Consider the following 12,389-nt stretch of genomic DNA (forward strand, 5'->3'; position numbering starts at 1 on the left):
ACTGATAGTTGGTGATATTTACAGCATGGATTTAACTGCATATTTGAAATAACTTCCCTATACTTTCAGTGTGGCCACCATGCTCTTAATGTGACGGGACTGCAATTGGCTACTGCAAGTGTGCCTGCTATTGCCTCAGATTGATTTCTTGGAACAACAAAGTCAGAGTAATTAACATTATATTGAAGCTTTGTTTCAGTGCCTGGTAGACAACCATGGGAATGGCTATTCCACTGTATTGCAAACCAATCTCTGGCACATCCAAGCTAGTTTCTCCAGTTATCCTAAATAGTGACATTACACACACAGCATATGTGCCTGCCCCATTTCAAATGGGTGTAACGAATAAGATAATCACATTCTCTCAGGCATGATTGCCTGAGAATGTCAAAATGCAGCTATTCAGGGTAGCCTGAATAGTGGATACCTGCATACTTTAGCAGAATATTTTTGTGTGAAATACCTTGTGTGTGTTCACTTCATTCCCTTGTATTGCCACAGATTGATTTGTATTCTTTTTGACTTGAGTCTCCAAAAAATGTCAGAATTCTTAATCATGCACTTCACGTTAAAAAAACAACCCAGTCCAGTCATTCCAGAAGGCAGTAGATTGGTGACTCTGCCCCTTTCTCTCCTTCAGCTTTTCCCAACTGCACAATCTTCAGGTGGACTCAAGAATACAACTTTTTACAATACTACAAACCTTTTTCCTTCCTCTCTGCCTATACATAAGAACATAAGAACAGCCCCACTGGATCAGGCCATAGGCCCATCTAGTCCAGCTTCCTGTATCTCACAGCGGCCCACCAAATGCCCCAGGGAGCACACCAGATAACAAGAGACCTCATCCTGGTGCTCTCCCCTACATCTGGCATTCTGACTTAACCCATTCCTAAAATCAGGAGGTTGCACATACACATCATGGCTTGTACCCCATAATGGATTTTTCCTCCAGAAACTCGTCCAATCCCCTTTTAAAGGCGTCTAGGCTAGACGCCAGCACCACATCCTGTGGCAAGGAGTTCCACAGACCGACCACGCGCTGAGTAAAGAAATATTTTCTTTTGTCTGTCCTAACCCGCCCAACAATCAATTTTAGTGGATGTCCCCTGGTTCTGGTATTATGTGAGAGTGTAAAGAGCATCTCCCTATCCACTCTGTCCATCCCCTGCATAATTTTGTATGTCTCAATCATGTCCCCCCTCAAGCGTCTCTTTTCTAGGCTGAAGAGGCCCAAACGCCGTAGCCTTTCCTCATAAGGAAGGTGCCCCAGCCCCGTAATCATCTTAGTCGCTCTCTTTTGCACCTTTTCCATTTCCACTATGTCTTTTTTGAGATGCGGCGACCAGAACTGGACACAATGCTCCAGGTGTGGCCTTACCATCGATTTGTACAACGGCATTATAATACTAACCGTTTTGTTCTCAATACCCTTCCTAATGATCCCAAGCATAGAATTGGCCTTCTTCACTGCTGCCGCACATTGGGTCGACACTTTCATCGACCTGTCCACCACCACCCCAAGATCTCTCTCCTGATCTGTCACAGACAGCTCAGAACCCATCAGCCTATATCTAAAGTTTTGATTTTTTGCCCCAATGTGCATGACTTTACACTTACTGACATTGAAGCGCATCTGCCATTTTGCTGCCCATTCTGCCAGTCTGGAGAGATCCTTCTGGAGCTCCTCACAATCACTTCTGGTCTTTACCACTCGGAAAAGTTTGGTGTCATCTGCAAACTTAGCCACTTCACTGCTCAACCCTGTCTCCAGGTCATTTATGAAGAGGTTGAAAAGCACCGGTCCCAGGACAGATCCTTGGGGCACACCGCTTTTCACCTCTCTCCATTGTGAAAATTGCCCATTGACACCCACTCTCTGCTTCCTGGCCTCCAACCAGTTCTCAATCCACGAGAGGACCTGTCCTCTAATTCCCTGACTGTGGAGTTTTTTCACTAGCCTTTGGTGAGGGACCGTGTCAAACGCCTTCTGAAAGTCCAGATATATAATGTCCACGGGTTCTCCCGCATCCACATGCCTGTTGACCTTTTCAAAGAATTCTATAAGGTTTGTGAGGCAAGACTTACCCTTACAGAAGCCATGCTGACTCTCCCTCAGCAAGGCCTGTTCGTCTATGTGTTTTGAGATCCTATCTTTGATGAGGCATTCCACCATCTTACCCGGTATGGATGTTAGGCTGACCGGCCTATAGTTTCCCGGGTCCCCCCTCTTTCCCTTTTTAAAAATAGGCGTGACATTTGCTATCCTCCAATCTTCTGGTACCGTGGCCGTTTTGAGGGACAAGTTGCATACCTTAGTCAAGAGATCTGCAACTTCATTCTTCAATTCCTTAATAACCCTTGGGTGTATGCCAAGGGTTATTCTTGTGTACAGGCAGTTCTTAAAAGCTTTGGAGAACCTGAAATGTTCCAGCCAGAGTAGGTTATTTCCGTCCACTGTGAAAGGGCTGAGTTATGCAGCTGTCAAAACCTGCAGCTTTTGTTTACATGAATTTAAAGAAAAACCATTGAACTGACTTGGGGATAATTGGCAAAACCACTGTTTCCTGTTTTCTACATGCTTTGTGCGGTTCCAAGACCCCAAAAGATTATCCAAAATTGGATTTGATTTTAATGTTTAAAGATCAAATACCTGATTAAAGGTTTCTCTCCTTTTCAGTGTGTAACACAGAATGAATATGGATGCAGTAAAGTTATAGCAGCAGGAGGTGATTGCTTCATTATGAATAGGGTTAAAGCACATTTGGTGGGCCACTGTGAGATACAGGAAGCTGGACTAGATGGGCCGATGGCGTGATCCAACTGGGCTGTTCTTATGTTCTTAAAGCAGAACTGAAAGAAACCCCTAAGACTAGTTTAGTACTATGGAAAATTATTTAAATGCAACTAGTTAAGCCTGATCAATATGCAGGTAGTCATTGTTCACTACTGATTTTTTTTTTAACTCTGGAATTGAGGGGAGAGAAAGGAACTTGGCCTGTCCTAGTAATCACGGAGAGCATAAACCAGGCACATTTCATTATTATTGGGCAGATGAGTGGGGAAAGCTCAAGGGGGCTGTCTTAGGGGTGGATTGGGTGGTTCATGGGTATGTGGCCCTACCAAACTGTTGTGCCAATGCCAATGGAGAAGGGCACCCACCAGGATCGGGAACAGCTCAGGCACAGCCAGGAGCCAAGGTCTGTCCGTCTGGAAGAGGCAAAATGAGAGCCCAGGTCTACCTAGCAGGCTTCAAGTCCAGGCAGCAGCCCAGGTCTGGAAGAGGTGGCTCAGAATGGAAGCCTGGCTCTACCCGGCAGGAAGATTTGGGCTCCAAGTCCAGACAGAGAAGCCCAGGTCTACTCACCCAGCAAACATTGGCTATTGAGGCCAGTTCAACTGGCAGCCCAGCTCTAGCTGCCTGGAAGAGGCAGCTCCAGAGAGCAGTTGGAATGGAAGCCCAGGTATACCTGCCAGGAAGATCAGGGCTCCAAGTCTGGTGCAGGAGCCCAGGTCTACCCACCCAGCAAACCTTGGCTATTGAGACCAGTAGCAGCTGGAAGAGGCAGCTCCAGAAGGCAGTCAGAATGGGAGCCCAGGTCTATGGGGCAGGGAGATCTGGGCTCCAAGTCCAGGCAGGAGCTCAGGTCTACCTGCCTAGCAAATCCGGGCCATGGAGATCAAAGTTCAGCCAGGAGGTCAGGTATACCTGCCTGGTTGACCTGGGCTCTGGAGAAGGTAGTGCTAATGCCCCGCTCCCCAACGCAAGCCCCGGATCTAGCCCTGATTTGCTTGTGTGTCGTTGGATAATATTTGGGAAAGGGCTGTGGTCAGCTGGGGGAAGCTGCAGGCGGGGTGGAGATGGAAAAACCCATCCTGCAGCTCTCCCTGCCTGGTTTTGGTGGCGCTCCCCTGGCTGCGCCCCTGTGTGCCCTGGAAGGGCGGAGAGGCGAGCCAGGGCTTTCCCTGCCCAGGCTCCAAGCGGGCGCTGGAGATGAGAGCAGACCAGCAGCCGATCGTGCCCTGCCCGGGTCGGGGTCCTCCTGCAGAGGAGCTTTGCAGGCTGTAGCCACGCCTGCCTGCAACGTTGGCTTCACCGCCAGCCAGCCAGCCAGCCAGCCCTGCTGGAAGAGGCTCCAGCAAGCCCATCCAGTGGAAGATGCTGTCCGGACCAGCAGATCCAGGTGAGTGGGCGGCGGGGGAGAGGACGCGGCCACATCCCCCCAGCAGAAGGGATGCTCCAGCCTCCGCTGGCGCTCTGCGCACCAAGCTGCGCCTGCGCGGTGCCCTGGCTCCTCCCGGGGAGGCTCCCCAGCCCCTGGGCGTGGAGATCGGTGGAAGGGAAAGAGTTAATTGCTCAGGTCCAGGCTGCTTGCCCTCCTCCCCCTCCGTGCATACTCGGGAGTAAATCTCCGCCAGCGCAGTGGGACTGACTCTACTCGTGTAGTAGGCATGTGTGTACAAACACAAAGGAGCCTGCACTCGCCCTCCCTGTAGTTGTGGTCTTGGTGACTAAGGATGCAATCCTATCCACACTTTCCCAGGAGTAAGCCCCATTGACTATAGCGAGGCTTACTTCCGAGTAGACACGCAGAGGATTGGGGTGTAAGAACCCAATGCTAGGCATGTCTACTTGGAAGTAAGTCCCCCCTTGAAGGAGGAATGACAGCCCAATCCTATGCATGTCTACTCAGAAGCAAGCCCCATTAGAGTCAATGGGGCTTATTTCCAGGAAAGTGCGGATAGGACTGGGCTGTAAGTCCCTATAAGTTGATAGAGGGGTAAGTCCTGAGAATGGGCTATAATGGTAGCCCATCCTACCACTGCTAATCACATTGTATTGCTGGTCTCACTCCCAGGCAGAAAGGGTCTGAACATCCCATGCGTACCACCAGTGGTACAAGTACCACTAGTTGAGAAACACTGGTCTAGTTTGTGCCCTGTGCCACTGCTCCTAATAGACTGAGATGCTTCTACCAGAGCAATAAGCGGGTAAACTAGTTGGCAACTTGTGGTCAGGGTTGCTCTGGGATCATGTTTGCCTGCTCAGTACAGAAAATGCATGTCAATAACTTTAATACAAGTCTAGAGGGAAAACTTTGCTCCAGAAAGGAACAGAACTGTATGCTGGGAAAGAAGAAAATATATGAACACTGAAATGGAAAGGCCTCTGAATGTTTCTTGCAGGACTCCTCCAGTGTCGCCAGGCTGCTATTTCTCTGCTCCCCCTGGCCAAGCTGCTACCAGCAGCTCCTCACTTGCACCTAGTAGGACTTCCAAGGTCACTCTCCCTTCAGCGAGAAAGAGGACCTGAGAAACAGCAACACCAAACACCTTTGCCTCACCTGAAAGACCCAGCTTGTCACTCAGCATGGCTTCCTTCACCAGCCTCCAGTGCTCTGGCATTTGCCAGTCTCCTCCTCCTCCTGCTACTGCTGCCTGCTTGCCGGCCAGGTGCTGACCTAAACATGTTTAATGTTTGGTATATAAGGAACAATGGAAAACACCACACTTTCCTGCCAAAATAAATAGGCACCTGGATGATCTTCACACTCACACACACACAGGTGCATGGGTATTTGCATACATCCATGTACCTATGTGTAGGGAAGATGCAGCCTGGTGCAAGGGGGAGTCATGTTCCTATTGGTAAAAGTAGGCTTATCTGACCAGTTCCTTCACCTGCCATACCTCTTCTCCACCCACATCTAATTTGGGCAAGATCTAGTAACAGAGTTGTTGTAGAAGTGCTTCTTAAGTATGACACTGCACCAGCACCACGTCATAACCCACAGTACCCTTTCACCAGGTCCCCACCACTTTTGATCTTGTGTGGAAAGGGCAGAGGAGCTACTCATAGGGTTATCTGATAAAAAGGGGACAGTGTGTCTATACCTTTAACCATTGTATAGAAGAGGGGATTTTGGCAGGTGCAGCTTTTTGAGTTGCACCTTCCATGTTGAGTTGCACCTGCCAAAATTCCCTCTTCTATATAATAGTTAAAAGCCATCTCTGCCCAACATTGCTTATATGCAACAGGGATCAAATGGCTACACCTGTGGGCTGGGTAGAAATGGGTTAAAGGCACTCTGTATCTGGTAAGCCTAACTATTCAGACAATGGGGAACCATAGATCTGAAACAAGGTTTGTTCTTGGTTTGTTAATAACCACCCAAGTTTGGAGAACACACAAAACTGTGGTTAGTTTAAAAAATCGAAAGCTGACATTTTTTGTCCTCTTCTTTTGCACACGCAAAGAGCAGAGCCTGTAGTTCTCCAGTGCCCATTTGTGTAGGGGAGAATCCCCTTCTGTCTGAATGAGACCTGTCTTTGGGTGTGAGCTGTTAACAAATGGTCAAATCTGCTAAAAGAAATAATATGTTAAAATGATGAGTTTTTACAATTAACTGCCTTTCCATTAAAAATGCTCAAGGGGGGGAGGGAGAGAGAGTTGGCTGACCCAAGACTGCCCAGTGAAATTCATGGCTAAGTAGAGGTTTGAACGCAGGTCTCATGGCTCAAATCCAGCAATATGATTGAATAGTGCTTAAAATGTTGGACTTAACCCAGGGAGACCTGAACTCAAATCCCTGCTCAGCTGCAGTTCCTATTGGGTGACCTTGGAGTAATCACTGTCTTGCAGCCCAACTGATCTCACAAGATTCTTCTTGGAGGGGGGCTGTGTGTGCCATCCTGAACTCCTTGGACCAAGGCGCTAAATATGTAATTAAGGGCCAAACTATACATTATATGAAGCAACTCTGTGCTTGTTTTTCCTCCTAAATTGGAGCTATGGGGGCACGCCAGATCAGGATCACAGCATGGGAGGCTTCCACCATGGTCCTGTTCAGGGCCTATCACAGCTGCTAATGTAGTGGGTTGGGGGAGCAAGCATGCCATTGCTTCTTGCCCTCTCACCAATGAAATTCTTTCTATATTGTTTATTATTTCAGAAATTACTCTAAATCCCAGCAGTTCTATATGGGACACAGAGTATCAGGAACTGCTTCACAGAATTCTCCCAGAGGCCACTGAATCTCATAAATTCACCATCCCCTTGAGAAGTAACAATTTCTTAAGCCGTGAGGAACAGAGGCTGCTGCTTCTCAGTCAGAATCTTGCAGTAAAGCTAGATAGCGGTGAGCCCGGACCGTGTGACATCCTCCAGAAGTTCTCTAGACTCTTACTGATAAAAGCCTTTGGACTTAACTTGGCCTCAAATATCATTCAGTTTCATAACTGTGACCGGCCGGAAGATCCACCCCAAATCCATCTTCATCTCCAGAAGCCATTACATTCCAAAGTGAAACCTTCCTTCTTATACAGAGCCCTAAAAGTTCTCAAGAACATGGGAGTGCAGGTTGAAGTGAGGCAACCCAAGATGTTCTCCTTGCAGAGCCATCGGATGCTCAGAACAAGGAAATCGTCACTTAAACCTGATATGAAACAGAATGGTAGGTACACCATTCATTCTTCCCTTCAACTGGTCAGGGATATGCTCAAGCCACTAAGCTTGAGTCGAGTCATGAGTCACCGACCCCTCAACGCACGAGTCATAATGTGCAGCTGTTACAACTTGAAAAATTTCAAGTCTTTCGAGTCATGAGTCTGTGTCATTTCGAGTCCTGAGTTGCAAGTCCCTGAGCAAAAATGCACAGCAAAAAAGAAGGTGGTGGTGGTCTTTTTTTGAGTCACTGACCCCAAGTGGTGAGGATGAGTCAAGCAGGGGTCAGTGACATCCACAACTTGAGTCATCAAAAACAGCTGCTTAGCTTAGCATGACTCGAGTCAAGTCAAGCCGAGATGAGTTCCCATGCTTGCTTCTGGTTACTGTGGAGTCCAAACCATGCATTACCCACAGCTTCAGAGAGAAGGAACAGTATGCTGCTGGACAGCATGTTGGTGGAGCAATAGGTGGGAGAGGGCTAGTGCTTTCATGCCTTGCTTGTGAGGCCTTCCTGAAGCGTCTGCTTGGCCACTGTGGAGGAATGCTGTGCTAGATGGCTCTTTGGTCTGATCCAGCAGGGCTCCTTGGTTCTTGTTCTTATTAGTACACTTTATAGGGGCAAACAGTTAAGGGCCCAACCCTATCCAATTTTCCAGTGCCGGTGCAGCTGTACCAATGGAACATGCACTGCATCTTGTGGTGGGGCAGAAGTCACAGAGGCCTCCTAAAGGTATGGGAACATTTGTTCTCTTACATTAAGGCTGCATTGCAGCTGCATTAGGTGCTGGGAAATTGGATAGGATTGGGCCCTAAAATGTCTTAAGAAGATCCAAAAGCCACTGTAGGGTGGTAACTTTATTTGGACCAACTAACCATGAACAAAGTCATGAGGAAGCTATCTAATTTTTAAATAACCTATGCACTGGGGAACCAGTGCTTTTCTGCAATAGAACATTTGTGAAACAGAGGATTTTGGGAAGTGTTCTAGTGGACACATTGAGGACCAAACTAGATGTTATGTTTGAGTGGTGTGGAATCAATTTGGACCTGATTTAAATTTGGGGCTGTGACATGAGCCAGGGAAGAAAGGTTCCCCACCATTAGAACTACTATTAGCTGCAAAGGAGAAAACATACAGTCAGAATGCAGTGGGGAAGGAATTAGGGTTCATGTAATGCTTACAGGATGTGTGTACATCCTAAATGTGTGAAGCAACCAAATGTGTCCTGAACAGAAACACTTGCTAATAACCATATTTAGTACTTGTGTAGTGCTTTTGTAGTGTGCAAAGCTCTTCAAAAGGTATTATCATGATGCAAGATTTGGACCAACCCTGTCAAGTGAGTAAGTGTTCCTGTCCCTGTGTTTGAGCTGGGGAGCTAAGACCGGGTGGCTTGCCCAAGGTCACTTTGTGAGTTGGTTGCAGAGGCAAAATTTCAACCAAGGACTTCTCTCAGTCATAACTTAATCACTATGCCAAACCAGCTGCCAGTATTTGCAGATCAAGCAGCTCTTAAATACATGAGATCAGGGGGCTCATAAACCAGCAACAGCCCTACTAATATTCAGTGAAGTTTCAAGGTGGCTTGGGAAAAGAATTCCCTAAATGCTGCAATTGGATTTGTACTTGTGCTTTGTGATGTATATGGCATTTTTCAGTCAGAGAGGGCAAATTGTACCATAATAGTGGCATTTTAATTTAATAGTAGTAGACTCACTCATGCATCTATTTTTCAGGCTGAGAGATCTTGTTATCTAGGAGCAATTAGTGCCTGCAATAAATTGTGGATGCTTTCTCCAGTTTTTTTTCCCATTTTTAACCAATATTTATAGCGCAGATCTTAGCTTCAGTGTGCTATCAATGCAGAGTACAATGAAAAGTATACGGTGTGATTATCACCCAGGCAAAACGCTCCCTTGAGATCAAGAAAAAGCAATGAGCAACATGATTGGTGTGTAAAGGAGACCTCTATTGGTAGAAGTGAGACATCTCAGTTGGGATGGGAACCAAACGCATCCTAAGGAAAGCAGAGTGCCTGTACAGTACTTTTAAGTATGCTAGAGATCTGTAGTCCTCAATTCTTTCCAATCCCGCATCCCTTCCTTAACCCCAGCCTGCAAAACACAACCCACACTTAATTTTTTTAATTGTACATGTCCATCTGATTCCTCCTTACAGATTTTTCCTTTTCTTTCTTTCTCCTACTTTTCTCCTACTAGATCTCTCCTCCTCCTCTGCCCTCCCAGTTTCCTTAAAAAAAAAGGGGGGGAGGAAGGAAATGGGAATGTGTACACTCTTGGACCTCACCTTAGGATGCAACATATGGCCTGCATTTGGGTTCTCTTGATTCAAATGAAGATGGTTTGGTGGAGAAGAGGAACTTTTAACTGCTGCAGTTTTTCCTCACTCCTGTCCAGCAAAAGCCCCTCTCCACACCTGGCCGCAAGGTTGTCCTCCTTTGTGGTTGGCCATCCTACCTGATAAAGCTTTGTTTTTGCAGGTATATGCCCAGTGGCGTAGCTAAAGGGGGTGCAAAGCACTAAGTTTTGCAGACACCACAATGTGCTGTACAAGCAGCCCCTCACCCTCCCTTTGGAGCCAATCTGGACAGTGGGAGCAATACGCATCCATTTTGCTCCCACCACCTGGAATGGCTCTGAAGGGGAGGGACCGTTTGCATGGTGCGTTCAGGCACCTTCAAAACTTAGTGCTTTGCACCCCCTCTAGTTATGCCACTGGGTAGAACACTGAGAAGTTGAAAACATTAGAAGTCCAACCCAACAGAGCAAATCCAAAATCCATCCCCATCTCCTCTCTCTGTATAATTGTATTGCATGGAAATCCTTTCAACTTCATCAGTCAGTATACAATTTCTGTATATACATACATATTTAAATATTGGAACACATTCATTAAAACTCATTTCTACCCTGATTCCATTCGCTTCTGTGTCTGTTGAAAAAGTGCTTAATTCCACTGTCTTTGACTGTTTAAAATTTGTTTCTAAACTTTAACAAAAAAAATTGTTCCTTAATGGTTTTTAGTGCATGTTATTGTTTCTTATATTCTACTTCTGTAAAATTAAGAAAGAATACAGCAGAATAAAAACAATTAAGCCTCAATATTAAAGAAGTAAATAATCATTTAAAGCAGTTTAAGAAAGTGAATTAAAAAAACTTTTCAGGGCATAAACCATATAATGCTTCATCCAGGCGCATCCAGAATTAAAATTGGGGGAGTTTTGCCTAGCTTGGAACCACAGGTTGCTGTAATGAGGATTGAGGGTCTCAAATGGTGTCCCCCTCCCAAGTGGGACACTTGGGTCGGAGTAAGTGAAATTTCAAATGGAGGATCCTGAATCAGTTGGAATCCTTTTCTGGACATCATCTAAGAACACACAGCCCAATTCTAAAAATCACTCTGCTGCCAGGTGTAGCGGCACCAAAGCGGCTACCACTGCATCCTGCAGTCCCATGGCAGCTGCTGGAGGTCTCCTCAGGGGAAGGAGACTTTTGTCCCCTTCCCCCAGGGAAATCCCCAAACCCGCAATGGGGCTTCTCCAGTTTGTGTCAGCTATTTTGCTGCTGCAGTGTTGAAAGACTCCATGTTGGGCCTTCTGGACAGAGCTCATGTGGACAGTGATGGTGAGATACTGAAATCCGCTTTAATCATCATCATCAAAAGCAGCAGCAGCATTGAGAAAATGCTTGGCACTTTGAATGGAGAAGAACTGGTGCCAGGGGACTATCTCTGGGGAGGTTGATCCAAAGGTGAGGTGCCACCACCCAAAATGCACTCTGTAATCAATGTCTCCCTAATTTCTGAGAGTGGGAGTACCCAGAGCAGGGCCACTGACAGCAGCCTCAGTGAATGGGCAGGTCCATTACCGATGACATATCAGTGCTGGCCTGGGTAGGGAGATCTACCCAGAGATCTACCCAGGTATCTCAGAGATCGCCTACTTCCGTACAATCCGGCTCGTCCTCTTAGGTCATCAGAGAAGGCCTTTTTACAAGTGCCGCCGCCTAGGGAGGTACGTGGGGCGGCGGCAAGAAATAGGGCCTTCTCAGTAGTGGCACCAACATTATGGAATTCCCTTCCCCTTGACTTGAGAATGGCTCCCTCTCTTGAGACTTTTCGGCGAGGCCTGAAGACATTTTTGTTTAAAGAAGCCTTCTGAGTGCATGGCCTTTTTAAACATCTTTTCTGTATCTTTTTAGTATTTTTACAGGCCTGATTCCTCTGATTTGCTATGTTTTGCTCTTTTTATCTGACTTTTTATCTGACTATGGTTTTTATGGGTATATGTTAATGTGTTTTTAATATGTTTTTATTTGTGGTTAAATTATGTTTTTAATCTGTTTTTAATATGTTGTGAGCCGCCCTGGGTCCCTCTGGGGAGAAGGGCGGCATATAAATAAAGTTGTTTATTATTATTATTATTATTATTATTATTATTATTATTATTATTATTATTATTATTATTATTATTAATAATAATAATAATAATAATAATAATAATAATAATAATAATAATAATAATAATAATAATAATAATAATAATAGGGAGGCATTTTGGAAAAACACATGGGCTAACTAGAGAAAACTGCCACAAAGGTCTGTCCTCCTCTATTCCTTGCTGACATTAAGATAACCATGTAGATGTCAGTTTTCTGCCACCAGAAGATAAGCCCATCTTTTCACCTTCCACATATATGGAAGTGCAGTCCATATATGGACAGAGTGGATAGGGAGATGCTCTTTACACTCTCACATGACACCAGAACCAGGGGACATCCACTAAAATTGAGTGTTGGGAGAGTTAGGACAGACAAAAGAAAATATTTCTTTACTCAGCGTGTGGTTGGTCTGTGGAACTCTTTGCCACAGGATGTGGTGATGGCAACTGGCCTGGACACCTTTAAAAGGGGATTGGACAAG

At 46.0% G+C, this 12,389-nt stretch overlaps 1 protein-coding gene across 1 annotated transcript in view; it reads left to right on the plus strand.

Moving 5' to 3' along the window:
- The first annotated feature begins 3,861 nt into the window (after positions 1–3,861).
- Positions 3,862–12,389, plus strand: part of LOC136658627 (cell surface hyaluronidase-like) — an 89,237-nt gene continuing 80,709 nt past the window's right edge. The window contains exon 1 of the mRNA XM_066635417.1: positions 3,862–4,184. Within this exon, the coding sequence (XP_066491514.1) occupies positions 3,862–4,184 (323 nt within the window). The remainder of the gene's footprint in view (positions 4,185–12,389) is intronic.

Source organism: Tiliqua scincoides, chromosome 8, assembly GCF_035046505.1.
Source record: "Tiliqua scincoides isolate rTilSci1 chromosome 8, rTilSci1.hap2, whole genome shotgun sequence".
NCBI lineage: Eukaryota > Metazoa > Chordata > Lepidosauria > Squamata > Scincidae > Tiliqua > Tiliqua scincoides.